At 42.1% G+C, this 22,542-nt stretch overlaps 1 protein-coding gene across 26 annotated transcripts in view; it reads left to right on the top strand.

The window, feature by feature from the left end:
- The window catches only part of CADPS (calcium dependent secretion activator), a 502,621-nt gene that overhangs the window by 325,194 nt on the left and 154,885 nt on the right, over positions 1-22,542 (top strand). For all 26 annotated transcript variants that reach the window (XR_014823443.1, XR_014823444.1, XR_014823442.1 and 23 more), the window contains exons 9-11: positions 53-119; positions 11,944-12,052; positions 18,929-19,141. Coding sequence is in view for 22 of the 26 variants with exons in the window: in XM_021069166.2 (XP_020924825.1) it covers positions 53-119; positions 11,944-12,052; positions 18,929-19,141 (389 nt within the window). In the remaining 4 variants the exon portion in view is untranslated. The remainder of the gene's footprint in view (positions 1-52; positions 120-11,943; positions 12,053-18,928; positions 19,142-22,542) is intronic.

Below are 22,542 nucleotides of genomic sequence, written 5' to 3'. Positions count from 1 at the left end.
AGCACACTTGCTCAAGCATTAATGCATCTCTGGTCTTTCTTCTTTCCTTTAGGTATTTATGGGCCATCGGTAAGAATGTCTGGAAGAGATGGAAAAAAAGATTTTTTGTACTGGTGCAGGTAACGCTTCAACTTTAATATCAGTCTTAAGAGCCATCATTTTTAAAGATTTGATAGGACTAATTAATGCTTTTAATTGCTATAGTTTACCCACAGTGCACAAAGCTCAAGCATTTAACTAGTGAACTTCTGTATATTATGTCCATGCCACCACCATTCAGAGGGGTATAGAACATTTCCAGTACCCCGAGAGCTCCCTTGTCTTCCTTGTCCTATTTTTACATCACTTTAAAATTCTAAAAATCAATGCATGCTTGTTATTTTTTCATTCTAACAATACAGAAATATGTAAAAGACGTAGGGGCAGTAAACTCCCACCCCTGCTGGTAATGAAGGAGCCCTGGAAGGAAGCAGGCATGTGCCTGGTTATGGCACTAAGGACATTAACACTGGTTTAGAAGAATTTCCTGTTTCTGAACACACTAAGGTAGTCATTTTAAGAAAAGTCAGAATTTACTTGGACTTTTTTACATGTTTTCATTGTTTAACATGTTTGATTTTGAATTACCTGGAGAAGAGCATTCCACTCTTCTTGACGTCTGAGGCTTTCAGACCCTGGTAATTATACTTAACAGTCTAAACATATCTTTCTACATAGACTTTTCCAATAACCAAACTCTTCGTGTTGTTCCTCAACTTCCCTTCCCTTTTTTTTTTTTTTTTTTTTTTTTGAACGCAAATCACTATAGACATTGTTTCATGGATGTTCATGTAACTCAGACTCTAAGACCTGCAGAATTTCCTTTTTGATGTACTTTGGGCTTTCCCAGTTGGGACTGTTTATTAACCATGGAGCAAAGAAGATCTGTGTATATGTAGATCCAGATATTGATATTAATAATACATTGGTAATATAGAAATAGTATTGTTGCTTTCCTGGGAAGTTAAGGAAAAATCCAGAAATGGTAATAAGTGTCCTTGAAAATCTCCCCACTCTTTTTTTTTTTTTTTGGTTTGTTTGCTTTTTGCATCAGGATTTTTCAGTTTACAAAGGAATCTGCCATTGCCTCTTTTTAATTTACAAGCTCCATCAGAGCATGTAAACTATAATTCGATCTGCCAAAAAATAATTTTGCTGTACTCTGAAAGATGTCACAATGTGAGTCATCTTTAATTTCATGACTAAAGGTATTTCCCCAGTTACTGTGCTGTCTATAAGTACTGACTAGTATTTTAAACACTGCCAACTCTGAAAACTCACAATAAAGCAGCCACCTCTTAGGACTACATGGTCCTGAAAGTTCTGCCAACCCTGAGCTTCTAAGGCTAGACCTTCTACAGATCTACTCAAGGCTCGCCTGTACCTCTAAGGCAAACTGCATCCTTCTGGCTGTGAGCAAGAGGTCATCTTTGTTCTCAGGACTGCTGTGGGATACAGAAAAAACTTTAAATGAATTAAAGCAAAATTCTGGAATTATTCCCAGCCATTCCAGTAAGCTACAGTGAAGTGACAGAAGCCACTTTACCCTGACAGACTTTTCCTCAGAGTATCAGCTGAGCATTATCGACTGAGTGCTTATTTTGTGGAGGGCACATTAGTAGGTCTTAGAAAAGAACTAGGAGTCCTGGTTTCTCATGTCCAAAGAGTTTGGCCGGGGGGCGGGGGGGGGGGGGAGGTGGCACTGTGCAAGTATGCGCTTGTGTGTGTGTGTGAATTTTTTCTACTTAATTCCCTTTACTTATCTCACAGTTTTGGAAGTTACATCTTTTGTTTTTATTTAACTTCTCAAGTTTTTGTCCTATCTCAGTAACAAGACTTTAACCCCCTGAAGACAACCCTTTGAAATCTTCTAGTGCCTAGAACAGTTCTCCTTGTGCAATTCTGGATTAGTAGCTGATTTAAGTTTCTATGAGCAGAATTTCATCACAGCTTTCTCCTCTCCCTCCCATCCTGCCTGGAGCTTTTTTTTTTTTTCTTTTCAAAATCTCTTTTTAAAGGATTTTTTTTTAATAACAGTTTTAGGCTTATGACCACTTGAGAAGGATGTACAGAGATTTCCCATATACTCCCTGTTCCCATACCAGCATAGCCACCCCTGTTATCTAAATGTTCTGTAAGAGTTCTTTATAGGCAAACATCAGAAATGGACTCCAGGTATTTAAGGGCTTTTTTTTTTTTAAGTGCATTGGAAGGCTGTTGTATCATAGGATAGTTGAAAAAGCTACTACCAGAGTTCCTATCACGGCTCAGTGGCTAGTGAACCCGACTAGTATCCATGAGGATGCTGGGTTCGGTCCCTGGCCTTGTTCACTGGGTTAAGGATCCAGCATTGCTGTGAGCTGTGGTGTAGGTCACAGACAGGGCTTGGATCTGACGTTGCTGTGGCTGTGATGTAGATGGCAGCTACAGCTCCCATCGGATCCCTAGCCTGGGAACCTCCATATGCCGCAGGTGCAGCCTTAAAAAGACAAAAAACAAAAGGAAAAAAAAAAAAAAAAAAGAAAAAGCTACAACCCAGAGGAGTCCCAGAAATTCAGATAGTGGGAACCATGGCCAGTGTCACTGGTGCGGCTGAAAGACCAGTCAGCTCTGACCATTCTCTATCCCTGCATCTCCTTTTGAGGGTCACATGAGAGAGAGAGTTAGACTGGTCCATCCCTGTCACATACCCAGCTTTCCCAGGGGCGGACCATGGCGCCTTGAATCACGGAGCTGTCTCCAAGACAAAATCAGGATGCCCATTACCAGAAAAAGAAATGGATGCTGAGCAGGCAAAAATGGGTGATATCCACTCTAAAGAGAGCTTTTAAGTGAAGAGACAAGAGACATGAGAAGAGGCAGTGCTATATTATGGAGGATTCTCCCTTTTCCATGCTTCTCACGTAGCCTCATAGCTTTCATAGAACCACTTGTGGGTCTGCCTGGCCTCCCTCCACAGACTCTGTGTTGTTTCAGAGCCAGTTCTGTTTCTGATTCATCTAGCTGTCCTGCCCTCTCCCCACCATACATACACATGCACACATACCCACACACCCACACACACACATACACTCCAGCTCAGTGTCTGGCCTGGCCATTCAGGGGACTCTTGGTGGAAGAAAGAATGAAAAGGAAGACAGCATGAGTCCAGGTGATGCTTCAAGTGGTTTTGAGAAAGGAAAATGGCCTGAAGAGTGGCTGGTGACACCTTCCCAGAGGAAATGGGACAGGTGGCCTTGCCATGTGACAAGATCCTCCCCTCCCACCCTGCAGTAGCCAATTATTAGACATAAGACTTTTCTCTGAGAATCTTTAAAATAACAGAGTACTTGGGAGATGTAACTGACCTCTCACTTTGGAAAATGCTTCTTATCTTGGGGAAATTTTTAGAGAAGAAAAAACTCTACAGGGGGAAAAAAAAATAAGGAATTGTGCTGAAAATACTAGTGAGGCCATGTCTCTACAATATACTGAACCAAAAGGAAAAGAATGATTATTTCAGACAGTACCATTGGAACACAGATATTTCAGTGTCTTCACACTGAACCTTTTACCAGGAAAAGATAAAAATCACTCAGCAGCTACAAAGTAAACTCTGTGCTCACTTCTGAAATCATAAAAGAGCATCCAAACCCCATCCAAAGCTCAGCATCTCTCCTATAAGCATTTCACGAGATGTTTCATATCCATGTGATTCTCGTCCACTTTAAAGAGCCATAGAGGTGCATTGGATAAAGGGATCCTCCAAAATAAACCTTATGATTCAACCTAAATTCAGTTCTCCCCTTCACACCTCCTGTGGCCTGCAGTGGTAATATGACAGCCCCACCATCATAAAGGTAATGGCAGAGCCAGGAGGAGAACTCAGGTATTCTGTTTCCATGTTTATCCTGTTCACCACAACAATGTCTAAGAGAAACTTTGGTGGTCTGCCTCAAAAATACAACATTGGGTTTTGGTTTTTTTCAGTGCGTGTGTGTGTGTTTCTTTTTTTTTTTTTTTTTTTTTTTTCTTTTTCTTTTTAGGGCTGCACCTGCAGCATATGAAAGTTCCCCAGCTGGGGGTCGAATCAGAGCTACAGCTGCTGGTCTATGCCACAACCACAGCAAAACGGGACCTGAGCCACGGCTGCGATCCTTAACACCACAGCTCAAGGCAATGCCAGATCCTTAACCCACTGTGCAAGGCTGGGGACTGAACCTGCATCCTCATGGATCCTAGTCAAATTTGTTTCTGCTGCACCACAACAGGAACTTCACAACGTTGTTTTTTGATTCTTCTCATTTTTCCCTGTTCACTGTTTAAGTGATGACATTTACAGGGGTTAAAAAAAACTTAACGCCTTTGAAACAACCCCAATGTCAACAGAGGTACCGGAGAGAAGTTCATGGCCTTCTATCCTGGCTCAGTTCGGGGAAAGCAGAAATATCCCAAGTTGCTTGAAGAGAAAGATGACAGTTCAAGCAGTGACAATCACTGCCCACAGTTGCCTACAGTGTTGAATTCAGTCTTACATACAAACGATTTTCAGTTTCTTCTTAGCCACCACACCATTCCACAGAAACTCAGAATGCAGAAGCAAAAACAGGAGAGCCAGTCTGGTCAAATCTGGGGAAGGGTGAGGGAGCCGGGGAAGGAAGCAGATTCCCCCAACCCTGTCCCTGCTCCCCAGGAGCCTCAGAGGGATCTCTGTGGAGGACAGTGTCAAACCGCCACACAGGAAGCACTTCTGCCTAAGGTGACTTGCTGATGGCTTGTTCCTGTCCATTTAGATGTTAGGTCTCAGGCAGTGTTTTTATAAAGAGCTGGCAACACATACTTTCCAATCTCTCTGTCTCTGTATCTGTCTCTGTCTCTTTCCCCTCTCCCTGAGTCTTTCCACTTCCTTCCTTCCCTCACTCTTTCTCTCAGTCTCTCTCTCTTACACACACACACAAAATCTGCATGTAGTCTCCATCTTTGTCTGTAATGCAGAAGTATTAAATTCTCTCTTCCAGAGCTACTACTTTGGGAAACAAAAGTTAGATTGTAAACAGGCTTCCCACTAACAAAGAACAAAGGCCACTCCTCGAGGGGTGTTGAGCCAAAGCAGCAGTTCCCGTGTTTAAGGACTAAGGCTGAAATTATGATGGATGTGCCTGGAATCTGCCCTGCCATCTCTGAAGGGAATGAAGCAGCTTCAGAGTGTTTCTATGCCAAAGACTTCAGTGTTCCTCCACATGTGCTCTGAGTAGGTCCAGGCCTGCCTGCACTGAGTGTTGTTTAAAATACAGATGCCCAGGGACCATCCAGAAGTCTCTGATGCAGAGTAGATTCTGAGATGGAGCTCAGGAATCTGCATGCCTAACAAGCAGCCCAAGAGACACTGATGCAGGTGGTCCAGAAACCAGCTTTGGAGAAGCACTGCCTCAGAGGTCAGTCATTGTCCCTTTCACACTGAAGTCTCCCATTCCCTTTAGACCACACCCTCTCATGTTCTCCAAGGACTAGAGCATCAGAGTAGCTAAAAAGATGATTATGATTATGTGTAAATGGCCTGACAAAGCCTCTCACCTGTGTTCCTTGAAATTCCAATATATGCCCTCTGAACATGGCTGCAGATCCTAACAAAGATTGAGGGAAAATGGGTCCCTAGGACCTTGAGTTAAGATATTGCTGGGTAAATTCATTCTAAACCCTCGGGGCCATGCTAAGGACCAAACACACCATTACCATTGTTAGGAACTGCAGCCAAACCATTGCTAGTGATGAAAGCTTTACCTCTAGCATCTTTTTCTCCCATGCCCCAAAGATTCTCATTAAAATCAGTTTTTTGGTTGGTCTTCATCCAAAATATATCCAAGGTATTTTTTTCCCATTTAGCGTTATACAGACCATAGTATCCTCTGGTTCCTCTAATGATGATAAGAACTTCTTGTATTTATATGACGCCTTGGAGTTTACAAAGCGGTCATCAAGCTGATCTTCACAACCCTTCTGTGCTCTAGTGAGGACAAGTTTTATGTCCATTTCTCATTGGAGGAAACTGGGGCAGAGGCTGGTTAAATAACATGTCCAAGGTCAATGGCTCACAGACAGCCAATGTGAAACCTAACACTTGTGTTCTGCTTCTAGGTGTCTTCCATGACTCCAAGTGCTTAGATGGGCCTGTGCTCAAAAAGATTTATGCATATATAATGTCTTAGAACTCATCTTGCTCAGAATCAATGTGGTCACTAAATCCATATCCTATTTCTGATTCCCTAGAGATAATATAAAGCCTAAAAATTCTTTTTCTGCATCAAAAAAATCTAAATCCCAGAGTTCCCTGGTAGCCTAGCAGTGGAGCATTTGTCATTGTCATTGCTGTGGCCTGGGTTCAATCCCTGACCCGGGAACTTCCATATGCCTGTGCATGACCCCCCCCAAAAAAAAAATCTAAATCTGAATGAGATAAGATATTGTCTAATAATATAAAATACCTCATAATACAACAGTTGCCATCCAGAAAATAGTATTAAAATAAGTTAACTCTAAAGGTGAATTGTAAGACATTATAAGTCAGTGAATGATTTGTTAACTCTGGATGAATGTTTATTCTTCTCACTTGACTTCACGGTTGCCCTAAAGGGCATTTATATTTATATTTTGTTTGTAAATGATGACAATCATCCCAAACTAGCTTAAGTTTAGAATAGGAAGATTTATATAGGTTAGTTAATTAAATTATTAACTAAAGAGTTTTCTGGCCTAGCTAGGTCCAGAGCTCAAACAAAGTCACCAAGACTTAGCTTCTCATCTATACAGTCTCTTGATTATGCTTTGCTCTAAGCCAGCTTCATCCTCAAGCAAGTCCCAGGAAGTGACTCTGGAAGGTCAGGACTTAAAACAGTTTAGCACCTGCAGAGGAAAAACAGCTTTTCATGCCCAATAGTTTTAGCAGAAGCCCCGACTAAGCTTTCTTGGCCTGATGTGGTCATGTGCTCATCCCTGAACCAATCACTGCAGCTAAGGAGGTACTGACTGGCCAGGACCACCTGTTCTACCCATTCTGCCTCCAGCTAGAGGCACAATTAGCTTTGGACACACTAAATGGGCTGGCAGTGGAAAAGAGGGTGGTTCCCCAAGGAAAATCAGGCTCTAGTTACCAGAGGGAGATGAATGCTCTACATATAGACATAAAATGTGTCCCACAGATATTATCATCATCTCCAGTTTAAGATAAAACTGAGTCCAGCACAGTTAACTGACCTGCCCAAGATCACACAGCTAGAAAATAACAGATCTAAGGATAAAAATCTTAGTCTTTATAGCTACAAAACTTATTTTCTCTCTGCTCCACCATAAGGCTTTTGTGTCGCTGTTCATCAAGAATATGGAATTTAGACTCTGTGATCCTTCCTTCACAACCACATTACATTAAAAATGGTCACTAGTCCCCAGGGATTGTGCTTCACCTCATAAAATCTTTCTCCAACCTCACATCTTCACTCAGGCAGTCATTGCTCCCTCATGAGAGCCTTCCTGACCACCCAGCTAGACCAAATCCCCAGGCTCTTACAGTACCATACATTTCTTTTTAATACTTAGCATCATTAAAGTTACACATTTCTCAGATAATGTGATTAATGTCTACCTCCCGCTAGACGTGAGGCCAGAAACCATAGCTGGTTTTGTACCTCTTTATATTCCCAGCCACAAAGTATTTGTTGAATGAATGCATGGATGAATCTTCCATAAATTAAGAACTTTTTTCTAAGATGTCTGTATGTGAGCTTTGGACAAGGGTTAGGGACCAGGGTTCAATAAAAATAACAGCTGAGGAGTTCCCGTCGTGGCGCGTGGTTAATGAATCCGACTAGGAACCCTGAGGTTGCGGGTTCGGTCCCTGCCCTTGCTCAGTGGGTTAACGATCCAGCGTTGCCGTGAGCTGTGGTGTAGGTTGCAGACGACAAGGCTCGGATCCCACGTTGCTGTGGCTCTGGCGTAGGCGGGCGGCTGCAGCTCTGATTAGACCCCTAGCCTGGGAACCTCCATATGCCGCGGGAGTGGCCCAAAGAAATAGCAAAAAGACAAAAAAAAAAAAAATAACAGCTGAGTCATTCTCAAAGAACAATTGTAAAAGCAAGGAAGGAGGACTTAGACAAAATGTTTTTTGTGGGGTTTTTTGTCTTTTGTCTTTGTTTTAGGGCCGCACCTGTGGCATATGGAGGTTCCCAGGCTAGGGGTCTAATCGGAGCTGTTGCTGCTGACCTACACCAGAGCCACAGCAACACCAGATTCGAGCCACGTCTGTGACCTACACCACAGCTCATGGCAATGATGGATCCTTAACCCACTGAGCGAGGCTAGGGATGGAACCCGCAACCTCGTGGTTCCTAGTCGGATTCATTTCCGCTGCGCCAAGAAGGGAACTCCAAAATGTATTTATTATTGTGTATCCAAGTGTTTTAGTCTTTCATGCATGGTGGGAGGAAGAAGAGGGGCAAATTAGGGACAAGAAAGGACTGTCCCCTTATCTCATACCCCAACTCTAAATATATTGAAACTCAAGGCAACTTTAAAGTTTTGAGATAGTTCCTGTTTGTTAAAACTGCAGTTCTCAAATTTCAGTATGCATTAAGAAATATTTGAGACAATTATGGAAAATACATATTCCTGAAGCCCACCTGGACCTGAGTTTCCGATTCAGTTGGTCTGACTTAATGAATGTGCATTTGTATAACCTCATCCCCCCTTTACATACACATACTCTACTGAAGATGCCTCAGTCCACTCTTTAGGAAACATTCTTTCAAACCTTTTCCTAGTTTATATTAGTGTTTGGAAATGAGCTGAGGAGTTCCTTGTGTATCTGAGATCCAGCCACCTTTGAAAAAAAAAAAAATCCTCAAAGATTGTCCCCTCTGGAGTTCCCATTATGGTGCAGCAAAAACAAATCCAACTAGGAACCATGAGGTTGCGGTTTGATCCCTGGCTTCACTCAGTGGGTTAAGGATCCAGCATTGCCGTGAGCTGAAGTGTAGGTCGCAGACACGGCTCAGATCTGGCATTGCTGTGGCTCTGGCGTAGGTCAGCAGCAACAGCTCCGATTAGACCCCTAGCCTGGGAGCCTCCATATGCCACGGGTATGGCCCTAAAAAGGACAAAAGACGAAAAAAAAAAAAAAAAAGATTGTACCTTCAGAAGTCCCAACATTCCATCTCACAATTCCAGGAGAAGGTACTAAGCAGCTGAAAATCCCAAAACTGTGAAAACTGGACTCTCGTAAGCTTTTCTCTCCAAAGTGCACTTTCAGGCACCTTCTGGTCATTGAGATCAATGGATTCATTGAGATCACTAGATCTTTCTATTCCATCCTCTCTTCCAGCATGCTTTCAAGGCTCTTCTATGCCATTATTACAACAGTACTTGCTATCTCATTAACTTTTCATCAAAATACCATTTAAATAGAACTATCCTGTGGCAGAGAAACATGCATTTCTTTGGGAGTAGCTTTCAGTGATTGATGCCTTATGGAAGCTCAAAAAAAAAAAAAATGTCAGCAAGCTCTCAAACACTTCAAGTGCTCTAGAAAATCCAACCTTGAAGTAACTAAAAATATTCCAAAATAAATAATTTCTTCTCATCTCATTTTTTCCCCTAAAGTAAGTTAACAAATTCCAAATTTAAATGGTCCTAATAAACCCAAGTTTCTTTGAACCCCGACTTGTCCAGAACAACTTCAACAATATTACCAGAAGGGGGCAGCAGCCTACAGCACTCCAAGAAGCAAGGACCTGAAATAGAAAAGGAAAAATCCAAAAGCCCCAAGCGTGTAGTAATAGTAAATGCCTGAATCTTGAAATAACACCCTTCTGTTGTGATATTTTTCTGATCTCGAGTGAGTGTCTGAAACTCTGTTTGGCTAATCATCACATTAACAAACTATATCATCTCTGTATTGCCAGAGAGGTTAAAAAAAAAATCATTGCGTAGCTGTAGCAATATCTGTGTTCACTGTCATGCCATGTAACCTGGGGGGTCAGCTGTCCAGGGGAATAACGTAAATCTTGTAGAAAGAAAACTTCTTAACTGGATTATACACACTTAACTTTCTAGAACCAGTCAGATTCAAGTAGTGAGTGCCCATTACATGGTAGTATTACTTATGGCAAGGAGAATATAACCATGACATATAACTCTATAACTCTCTTGGCATGCCTTCAAAGGATTTAAAATCTAGTAGCCAAATACACCTACTCAGCTATTTTATTTTAGAATGTTAGTGCCAAATGCAAGGAAACTGCTTATATAAATACATATATTGAATATTTGCTAGGTGAGTGTCACACACAGTGTGATAAGCCCATCAACACTCTATTAATCCTCCAGCCACAGTGAGACACAGGTAAAACACAGATGAGGACTCTGAGGTACATAGATGACAGCTTATGAGGGCTGGGATTGGGACCTGCGCCTATGTGACACCCTGCCTCCAAAACTTGCACTCTTCATCCTTTTTAGAAGATGTTACTGGTCATTCTACTTAGCACAAAGAATACTACATATCCACATATGATGATACTCTTAGTGGCTTTATGTTTCCCTTGAAGCCCATCAAGACCTTGTAATGTAAGTTACTGATCTACAAATTGTGTGCATGAGGAAGAAACCCAAGTTGGGCAGAAAGTTTTTATCAGGACCAACAGAGGGCAGCAACAGATAAATCAATCAGTAAAACATTCTCCCACATACTCCCTTTATCTTGCTACTGGGACCTGCAGGCCCAGGACTGTGTAGAAAATGTGTGCAGGGTTTGAGAGAGACAGTTTCTTACCATTAAAAAAAAGAAAAAGAAAAAAACCTGACCCCTGGAGAAGGAGATTAAAAAAAAAATCCCCTGCAGGGATCAAAGTTCACTCAGTAAATGTCTCTTTTAATAAAAGGAGCTAAGAGATGAGGGATGTGGCACTCCTTTGCCAAGACATGTGACATCCGTGGATGGTAAATATGCCCCTAAGCTTTTAGCTCAAAGCTGGAAGGACGCTTGCTCTCCCCAGGTCTCCTTGCAGACAAGCCAGAAGTAGAAAAGCCAAGTATCCACCCTGGGTCTGGCTGTACCACAGCGACAGGATCCTGAAGGCCGGCCTGCAGCCGCCTAGCACTGGCATGGTGGATACCCATGTAGGCCGTGAGGGCTGCACCAGTGACAACGGCCACGCCATCTGGGGCTGAGGGTAGCTCTACCATGACTGGCACCTAGAGATCAAGCACTCATTGCTTGTGACAGCATGTCACTCCTGCGCTTGTCTGGAGCAGAGACTTTGCAAAACCACAAAAATCACTCCTTCAGTGGGAAGGGGGGCAAGGAGTGAGAGGCGCAGCTCCGCGCCGAGAATTGGCCTGCAAGTGGTAAAATACTAAAGGAAAAGGGGGGCACAAATAAATAAAAGTCTAGTCCCTGACTTCTGTCTGAAAGACCTGGTTTGTGCCTGAGAGCTTGATGGTTTCAGCCAAGTCATATTAGGCAGAACCTATAACATTGCTGCTTGGCAGCAAGTTTTGACCTACAAACCTGACAATTTTGTGTAGCTTAACCCAATAAACAGCAGCAGTAATGATAGCAGCGACCTTCTATCAAGTACCCCCTAAGCATCAGGAAAAGATTCTAAACACATTCCACATGTGCACTCAATCCATCCACATAGTAGGCCAGTAAGAAGATAGGTTCTCAGATATATCCATCTACAGATGAGGTAACAGGACCAGAGAAGCTATGGAACTTGCTCCAAGCCACACAGTCAGGATATGGAGAAACTTAATTTGAAGCTCGCTCCTGAGTGCAGGGCCTCGGGAAAAGTCAGGTTTGAACGGGGAGGGTTTTTTCCCAAGGTAAGTGGGCTCTAGAGAACCAACCTCACAATCAATATTTTTCCTTTTCAGGTGAGTCAGTACACGTTTGCCATGTGCAGTTACCGGGAGAAAAAAGCAGAGCCTCAGGAACTTCTACAACTGGATGGCTACACTGTGGATTACACAGACCCCCAGCCAGGTACCTGCTCACCTGTTAAGCCATGAACCCACGTAACTCCCTGCTTCCCAAGTGAACAGTCAACTAGCATTTGCTGGGTACTTCCAACATGTTGGACACTAAGCCAAGTTACTAGGGTTTCGTAGCTGACCACGACAGCCACGGCCTCCCATCTTATGTAGCTTCCGTCCTGGTTAAGTAAGTGCCATTCTAATCAAGGTCTTTGATTTGACTCAGGGGATCCTCATAAAACCAAAATGAAAACATAATACAATTTCCTTTTCTGTAGCTGTGCCCACATCAAATATATATTCCACCCTAGAATGTTAAAAAGGAATTCCTGAAAAAGAAGTCCTACATATACACCGAGGACCTGTGTGTGTGTGTGTGTGTGTGTGTGTGTGTGTGTGTGTGTGTGTGTGTGTGTGTGTGTGTGTGTGTGTGTATCTTGTTCTCCAGTGGTATGTGGGCTTGGCAAGTATTGCCAAATCTCTGTGTCCAAGTAAACCTGCCCTATACATCCACATGTGCTAACTACAGTTCAAAGTAAGCTGATGATACTTGAAAGTTTTCCCTAAATGCTTTTTTTTCTTAAAAAGACACCAACCCACAGTGTAGACATCCAAGCTCCTCAGCCTTATGTAACTAAGAGAACCACACAAATGCTAGTATTTCTCATAAGTTCTATATTGCATAAGTTCTACATCCTGCCCCCTCACACCTCTCCCCCCACCCATTTTATCTTTTCCCCAGAAAAAAAAATGAATAGAAATCCGCCTCAAGGAACCTTCAAAATGGGGGGGGGGGGTGCGAAATCATTTCAGCATATTAATGAGCAACAGGCACCAGCAGCCCTCTCCCAGAGAAGTTTATTTTTATGCCAAATCTGCACAAGGAAAGCATTTCCAACCATACTGCATTATTTGGCCCAAAACCTTTTTTTCTACTCCCATATTGCTCTTCCACATGCAACAAAATACACATAAAAGAAAAACAGTTTGAGAGAAGATGGGGGTATTAACCTGGAAAGGTGTGGCAGGGAAGGCCTTTGACCCAGCCCACTTAGGAAAATTAGCATCTCAGTGGGATTCAGAATCCCAGCCCTGAGGGCCTTGGACCAGGTCCACCCCCCAGCCCCCCACCCCCACCTCCAGACTTCCATATATAATTAGCATCCTGCAGGAGAGGTACAGAGCTGACCAGGTAAGACTTAAAGGCTCTGCCCTGAAATCCCTGCTAATGAATAGAACGTATGATGAGTTTGAAACAGTTTCATGCAACAGCTCATAGAAAGGATGTGGCTCCTGCATTAAGAAACCAGCCCTCATGTCCTTTCGTGATGGTTTGTGTTCTCAAATCATCGAGTTCCCTTCAAAGAAATAGAATCCCTCTTTCCTAAGACCTCCATTTTAAAGTGGGAGGCCGTGGAGTTCCCTAGTGGCTCAGTGAGTTAAGCATCCTGTGTTGTCACTCCTGCGCGGTGCATGTTCATTCCTGGCCCCAGAACTTCTTCGGCATGTCATGGGCATGGCAGATAAATACACTGGGAGACTAAATGACTAATATGAGAAGGAAGAACAGCACCATCTTATGACTAACTGCTTTTAAGGCAGTTCAGTATTATGTGATTGCATTGGATTTTATCACAATTCACCAAGTAAATCACACCAGGATTGTCATCTCATTCTGCCAAGGAAGAAAAAGAGCTGGGACTTGGGGTCTAAGCCTCTGGCACTTGCAGTAAAACATAGCTATGTGTACAGCTATATAGCAAACCTAGAATTGTTATTTTATCATATAAAAGCAGAATTCTCTTCCTTTAGAAAGGAGAAGAGCAGGAGCCTGGAGAAAGCTCTTCTATCTATAAGCAAAGGAGTAACTGACCATATATATTACAAATACTTCTCTTCTTTTTCACATTGATCCCATGGGATATAATTTATAAATTCCTTTACCAGGGGCGCAAATTGAAAGTAAATTGATTATGTTCTTGAAAATAATAAGCAGCTTCTTCTCTGTCTTTCCATGTGCCAAGACCTAGTTATTTTCTTAGCAATGATTCAATGAAAAGGGAGATTTAAAGATTCCCAAATGTCATGAAAAAAGTCCAACCTGGAATTTCCTAAGAAGTGCTTGTTAAAAGTAGTAGTTCCTGGACCCCAAACCTAACCAAGAACCAGAAGGGAGAGGGCAGAATCCTTTAAATAAGTATGTTAGGGGAGTCTCATGTACAATAAAGTTTGTCCGCTGGAGGTGGAGGTAATGTACAATTTAGCCAGTGTCCTCAGAGATTTGAGGATTCTCCCCAATGCTCCCTGAACAGTGAGTGTGCAAATGAAACAGGACTTATGAGTCCATCTGGCCCCTCCTCATCTTCGCTTGTTCCTGGTTGTCAATAGAACCAACTGATGGAGATGTTTATGGGGCAGGTAGCCTTGTAACATGGATGTCCTTGCTTTTGTATCAACCTGAGATCCAGTCATCATCCAGACACAAGCATTTGCTTTAAATCAGTTCTGCCTGTTTAGGGTCCTTGAAAGATTTATTTGAAGAATTGGTAAATAACTGTAAGTAAGTTTTACATTCAGTCCCTCAATCATACGCTAACAATGAAAGTGCTTCACTTGACCTTTCCCTGAATACGGTATGAAGGGGATACGACAGTCTCTCAATTCCTATTAGGTTGAATAATTAAGTCTTCAAATAAGAGGATAGTCATTCAGAATAATTCAGTGGCACAATTTACTAAATGATTAAATTAAAAGTCTTTGATAACTTTACATCACAAGTAGACTGTGTCCTTTTGTGTTGTTGGAACAGCAATCCCTGGTCAGGGAGCTGGCCAACATTCCTTGCTTGGTCTACCTCCAGCCCTTCCTAGACGTGTCCTCTAGTTCTTGACAGGTCAGTACCTATGGGGTATTCCATGCAGAGCCCAGGCACAGTCACACATTGCATTTTGCAGATTGCATTCCCAGAAATTGTTGCTTTACCTTGGAGCACATGTTGATGTTCATATTGCTTTCCCCTTTGGTTTTGTTTCACCTGGTTGCTCTGCTCTCTCCTGGTTCTTGTTGAAGTGTCTCTGGTCTCCAGTGCTTTCTGAAAAAGTTCCATTGCTCTCTGCTGCTGTCATTATCATTGTTGCTTCAGGTATTTCTCTTTGGCCCACTCACTCCACGATTCACCTTGACCCTGTTAATAACTAATCCTCAGAGAGTGGTTACTAGGCACCAAGTGTGCTATCCAGGCTCTGCAGGAGTCCAGTACTGGTTATTATCATCAGCTCTGGAGTTAAACAGCTGGGGTTACAGCCCCACTTTGTGTTCATGAGCTAGTTTTCACCTTCTCTGTGATTCAATTTCCTCATTGATACAATGAGAATGATACTCCTTAGTTCATGGGACAGTTGAACGGATTAAACACAAATCTGAAAACTTCATAGCATCTTTCCATCTCCACCTCTCTACTTCCTGGGGCAACCCCATGAACTGACTTTCTGGTAGTAGCTCCAAGAAAACAGTGTCACTGTTCCCAGCTGCAGGCCCTGGCAGAGGGGAGGTGGTGGGGCAATGACACCTAGCCTAGAGTTCACCTATAGTGTCATAGTAGCTTATCCCAAAGTTTCCCATGAGACTGGACTACAGAAGCTCTGCTGACCCCACTCTTTTAACTCCCTGGGGCCCACTTTTCGGGCTTAAAGCATCCCTCACAGCTCTTCTTCCTGTCTCACCTTGCAGAATTTTCCTTCTTATGATTCCATCCATTCATTTTATCACGTTTTTCCAGCTTGCTAACTGTACATCATCCTACCCAAATCACACATTTTAAAATGATCCATAAGAAATGAGTCAAACCTTCATAATCATAACCACCAAAAAGTTTTTATTAAAAATGCTGGGAGTTCCCATTATGGCTCAGTGGTTGACAAACCCGACTAGTATCCATGAGGATGCAGGTTTGATCCCTAACCTTGCTCAGTGGGATAAGGATTCTGCATTGCCGTGAGCTGTGGTGTAGGTCGCAGATGCGGCTTGAATCCTGTGTTGCTGTGGTTGTGGTGTAGGTCGCCAGCTACAGCTCTGATTGGACCCCTAGCATGGGAACCTCCATATGCCATGAGTGCGGCCCTAAAAATACAAAATATATATATATATATTTTTTTAAATGCTGTACCACTAGTTGCTTCATATAAAAAATAGCTATTTATTTTTCTAGAAGCCCTGACAATTCTAACTGCAAAACTACCAACATATAATCACTCTCATGTAACAGACATTTGAATTAATATTATCGGCACAATGGAGAAGTCATAACATCACCAGAAATCTTCTCCAATGTAAATGTCAAAGAGGTTAGTGACTGAGCCTTGTTGGAAATTTAGGGATGCTAATCATTCCCCTTATCGTCTTCTCATGTTTAAAATGATAATGGGGAAGGGGAAAATGATGAGGAACTTGGTAAAAATATTGAAGTCTTATTTATGGATAGAGAGTCCCAGAAGACCCCAAATGCAGGCTTTTGGGTTATGTTGACAGACACAGTATAACTCTGGCTTGAGACCAAAACGAGCCTCCTCGAGCCTCCTCCTACTTCTCTCTGAGTTTTAACTTTGAAAACTGCCTATGGGACAAGATGGCTCTATAGAGCAGTCACTCATCCATCAACTAATTGCTGAGCACCTACTCTATGCCACGCACTATTCTAGGTTCTAGGGATGCAGTAGTGAACAAAAAAGACAAAAATTCCCTATCTTTAGAAGTAAAATAAATTATATAATTTGTTAGATGTGGTAAGGGCTATGATGCAAGAAAGGTAAGTAGGAGATGCAGAGGTCAGGGAAGGCCTGAGTAAGCATGTGACATCTGAGCAGAGAAATGAAGGAGGTGAGAATGTGACTCATGCAGCTGTCTGGAGGAAGAGGTCCAGGTACAAGAAATAGCAAGTGCAAATGTCCTGAGGTAAGAACACAGCTGGAGTGTTGAAGGAAGAGCAAGAGGCCAGCATGACCATCATTAATGATCATATATACAGGTGCACATGAGAGAGAGAGTGGTAGGAGAGGTGGATAGAAGTAGTGGAGGGTCAATTCATGTGAGGCCTTGCAGGCCTTGTCAGAACCTAGACTTTTCCTCTGAGTATAATGCAGAGCTACTGGGAGGTTTTGAGCAGAGGAGTGGCATGGCCTGACTCTTGTGCTAAAACAATTGCTCTGGCTCCCATCTTGAGAATCAGCTATGGAGAGTGACGATTAAGACAGATAGATCAAATAGTAGCTTATTTAAAACAATCCAGAGGAGAGATGAGCATGCCTGAATTCAAGGTGGCAGCACTGGAGAAAGAAGAGGGGACATTCTGTTATAACATCCTGAAAGTAGAGCCTTCAGAATGTCATTGGAATGGGCAATGAGAGAAAATAAGGAATCAAAAAGGACCCCAGGGTGGTTGACTTGAGCACTCAGAGGAATGAGCTCAGCTTTACAGAGATGGAGAGGAGGTCTGGGAGAAAGACCAGGAGTTTAGTGTTAGATGGGATAAGTTTGGGGTGTCTGTTATATATCCACATGGAGAAGTCAAGAGAACCACTGGATGTTCAGATCCGATGTTCAGGGTAGAGCTAGAAGTATAGGGACCATGAGCATATTCATGGTATTTGAGTGGATGACAAACCTAGGGGACTGGGTATAGAAGAAGAAGAGAAGAGGTCCAAGGGCAGAAGACCAGATGCTCCCACATTTAAAGATCAGGATAAAGAGGTGGAAGAGGAGGAACCAGCAACCAAAAGTAAGAAGCAGCAGCCATGGGAGGAAGAGAAAATCAGATGACCTGAAGCCAAGTGGAGAAAGCTTTTCAAAGAAAATTGACTGAGGTGATGGATGGAATAAAATGGGACCTTTGAATTGATCATTAGATTCAGCAGTGAGAAAGTCACTGGTGATCTGGACAGGTTTCAGTGGGGCAGCAGCCTGACTGGAGAGACTTTACTTTTTTATTTTTATTTTTTGTCTTTTTTTTTTTTTTTTTTTTTTTTTTTTGCCTTTTCTTGAGCCACTCCCATGGCATATGGAGGCTCCCAGGCCAGGGGTCTAATCGGAGCTGCAGCCACCAGCCTACACCAGAGCCACAGCAACGCCAGATCCAAGCTGTGTCTGCGACCTACACCACAGCTCACAGCAACGCCAGATCCTTAACCCACTGAGCAAGGACAGAGATCAAACCCGCAACCTCATGGTTCCTAGTTGGATTCATTAACCACTGCACCACGACGGGAACTCCCCAGACTGGAGAGACTTTAAAGCAGAATAATAAAACTTACTATTTGAAGCATGATCCTCCAGCCAGCACCATCAGCATCATCTGGGAGCTTGTTAGCAATGCAAGATCTCAGTTTCCAGCCCTAGTTGTACTTAATCGGAAGCTGCATTTTAACAAGATGCCCAGAGGATTCACATGTGCACTAAAATTTGAGAAGACTTGCTAGAGATCTTCCTTGCATTATAAAGAGAAGAACACGAGGGCGATATTGTACTGAAGGGAGAGATGGGGTCAGGAGATGTTGTTGTTTGGTTTGGTTTGTTTGTCTTTAAACATGAGAAAAATAATAGTATGATTTATAGACAGATGTTTACCCAGCCAGTAGGCTACTCAATTGACAGCTCTGCCCCCAACCAAAAAAAGATGGCAGGAGACAAGAGCCAGGTTTCAAAATGCCTGTTGGACATCAAGGCCCTACTTTGTAGCCAAGTGGGTATCTGACTTCCCATCCTATAATCAAATATGTTGCTACTCCTCCTTTTTTCACCCCAAGGGAAAGCACAGAAACAGCCTTTCGCAGAGCTTAGTCCTGCCGAGAACCTTGCAGCTCAACTTAGTAATTTTTCCTCCCTTTTAACCCAGGTTTGGAGGGTGGCCGAGCTTTCTTCAATGCAGTCAAAGAAGGAGACACCGTGATATTTGCAAGTGATGATGAGCAAGATCGAATTCTCTGGGTCCAGGCTATGTATCGGGCTACCGGGCAGTCACACAAGCCTGTGCCCCCAACCCAAGTCCAAAAACTCAACGCCAAGGGAGGGAATGTGCCTCAGCTGGATGCCCCCATCTCCCAATTTTGTAAGTAAATACGCTATTTTTTAAAAATAGCTCTGTAAAGTCAATCTTTTAAAGTTGAATTAGAAAAAAATCTAGTTGCTTTAAGATTAAGGATTCACAAAATCATGTTTGCTGGAAAAAAATAGTGAATTCAGAGGGGAAACTTTGGGACAAAAATGTTAGATAAAAGTAATTTTAAAGTGCAATACTTGACATTTTCCCCCAAGGACTAAACAAAGTAAAATATCTTTTAGGTGCATTTTTAGCTCTTTGTTTTGGAGAAAGTTTGAAATTCACAGCCAAACATGTATTTGTTTGAGTCCGTCAAATATAGTAGATTATGTATATTCTTGCATCATTTCCTCCTATTAAAAGTAATTTTAAAATAGGGCTTGATTTGAAATAAATTTAAATCTGCAACTTAGAACCATTTAAAAATAAATGATGACATTATCACATGCAGTGGGGGAAAAAACAAAACAAAACAAAACACAGTACCTAAAATCCCATTCTGAGCTAAAATACCAGAACCCAAAAATGAAACTGTCTCCTTAAACAGCTCCAGTTCATATTCTAGTCTCTTTCCGTCTTACCTCAGCATCTGTTTTAAGTTCTTACCCCTTTGCCATGCCTACTCGTTACCTAGGATGGATCTTGTGACACTTCAGATAAACAAGGTAAAATGAAAGACAGCATACACTGGAGATGCTTATTGAAACACAGAAAATGGAAACATAATAGCACCAAATGAAACAATTCATTTTAGTTATAAACGTTAACCCTAAGGAGAGATATTCGCCTTACCCTGAATAACAGGTCAGTTAGAGATAGGTCAAGTATACATTTTTAGCAGTAATCATGGTAGGTCCTTACTTTAGCATGGAACTCACTCATTCACTGTTGTTCACTGAGCACCTGTCTAGGTGATGACACATAGTGATGGGGAAGACAGATGAGGTCCCTGCTCTCAAGATACCTACATCCCAATGGGGAAGTCCAGACAGCAAACAAGTGAAAAAATAAGTCAGATAATTTCAGACATTGAGAAATACCATAAAGAATGCCTTGCAATGGTGATTGAGTGGGGAGAGGGCACATAAGACAAATGATTTGAGCTTAGGCCCAAAAGAAAGGGAGTTAACCCCACAAATATCTACAGAAAGGCAATTACAGCAGAAGGGAAAGCAAGTGTGCAAGTCCCACATCAGAAACTTGACCTTAAACATAGTCTCTCCTCTGTTGCTCTTAAACAAAATGTGGATCAAATAATTTAGTAGCTACAGCAACTAAACAGAATTCTCTTTTCAATGAATTCTACTGCCACGTCTGTTTCTGTCTAATAAGACTATGTTCTTAAACAAATACTATCCATCAGGTGCTCCCAGGAATTCCTGTCCAGTACTGATGTTTTTTTAAAGAAAGATGCATTCCCTGTGGAACATTGTAAATAATCACACAATCTCATGGAAAGAATAAGGAAGAAGTTGAGGATGCACAGCTCTTCTGACTATAACCACCACCAAGTTCCCTACTCTCTTCTATCTTTCTCTGTTTTTATTTGTGGCACTTGCATATATTTGAGAGCAAAAAAGAAAGAAAGTAGCATTTCTTTCTAAATGTTTTAGTCATTAGTTGAGATAAAATAGACCCAATATATATATATATTTTTTTTTTTTTGAAAAACCTCTGCAATGGAATCTCTTCTTTCACCTTGCCTGAAGGGCTCCTTTTTGATAAATTTGACACAACACATTCTGTTATATCCCTCTGAGTTGGAATTATCTATGTATCAGGGGAAGTATGCCTAATTTTAACCACCATCCAAATCAACTTCATAAAGTGTGTATCTCAGGTGATATTTGGAAAATCCCAGTCTTATTTCCAAATACTCTCCATTTCTTCTGAAGTCATTTCACCTTACATTCAGTGTCTCTGTTCTATCATCTGCCAGGTTAAGAAATTACTACTTGGTTCATGATTATCCCCACTTTTTTCTCTCTAGTGTAGGAAAGTGGACAGCCTTTCAGGGGTAAAATTAACTGAAGACCAGATACTTTTCAAAAAAAAAAAAGAGATTACTGACGGAGGCTGCTGAAGAGAAGATCTATTGATGTATGTCTCTACATGGATATACACAAGGGCTCTGGATATAGAATTTCCTCTGTGGGTTGGATTCATTTAGCAATGAAATTAGAATCTACTCACTAGGCATCAGCAAGAAGATTCAATAGAGTACATAGAAACTTGATGTATTTTGCCATACTAGTTGACAGAGGGAACTTATATTAAATGGGGCATCCAAAGCAAATTCATAAAGGTTGAAATTTGATTTGAGGCCGGGAGAATTAATCCCTAGGGAGCATGTGAGGTAGGCTGAGAGGTGAATGAGGAGGTCAGATAATTCATGGTTCTTGGATTTATCTCCAGAGAATATGAATATGACTCCAAGGTTCTGTAAGAATGAGGTCATCACTTTTAGCCCTGAAGATTGTGCCCTGCAGGAAGCACTTTTCCCATAGACAAAAATGAGAATGGTGCCTATTGAGTTGTACAGTGCCCTCTGTGTACAGTTGTACACCATGACCCTGTAGTAAATAACAATCTTTTCCTAGAGTTTCAATCCAATAGCGTTAAACTCAATAATCCCATAGTTACTTTACTATCTCTGAAGCAGAAATTTCACCTGCTCCAGAGTCTATCCATTGCTAGGTGAGGCACTTAATAAAATCTGCAGCCAGAGTACCAGAAAGTGAGGCTCTGTGCCCATAATTTAGAAACCAGCATCAGAATCAGTCGGGATTTAATCAACTCAACCTTCTCCATGTGATCATTCACAGTTAGGGGTATATAAAACCCATGAGAAAGATCCAAAAAGGAACCAAGAATTTTACATTCTGTGGTGTCACTGATTAGTTATGCAAAACAACCAAAAAATGGCTGGGAGGTAGAGGGGGTGCTTCTCATCATTTTCAGTGGAGTCTGCCACAGAATGGTGGTTATGTCAACAATTACTTCAGTGCTGCCTTTAAACTGCTAAATTCAAACTGTCTCTCTTAAACAGATCAGGTCTTGTATAACTCAGTCAGACTCACACTGTTTATTCATTCTTAGGGTAACCAGTTCATCCAGATTTGCCTAATATTTGCCTCATTTTATTTTATTTTTGGCCACCCTGTGACATGTGGCAGTTCCTGGGCCAGGGATTAAACCTATGCCACAGCAGTGACCCAAGCCACTGCAGTGACCTTGCCAGAGCCCCAACCTACTGCACCACAGGAGAACTCCAGAATTGCCTCAACTGAGCAATTAAAGTCCTGTGTCATGGAACCCTTTAGTCCTGGGCAAACTGGGACCAGTTGGTCACCTGGTACTACAAAACAAGGTTATAGAAACATGAGAAACAATCACGGCATAGTAATAAA

This window comes from Sus scrofa, chromosome 13, assembly GCF_054392235.1.
Source record: "Sus scrofa isolate SSC_HxYL_T2T_F1_AM1 chromosome 13, Sscrofa_HxYL_maternal_Yorkshire_Landrace_v2.0, whole genome shotgun sequence".
Classification (NCBI taxonomy): domain Eukaryota; kingdom Metazoa; phylum Chordata; class Mammalia; order Artiodactyla; family Suidae; genus Sus; species Sus scrofa.
Note: the sequence above shows the minus strand (reverse complement) of the source record. Positions and strands in the feature narration are given on the sequence as shown.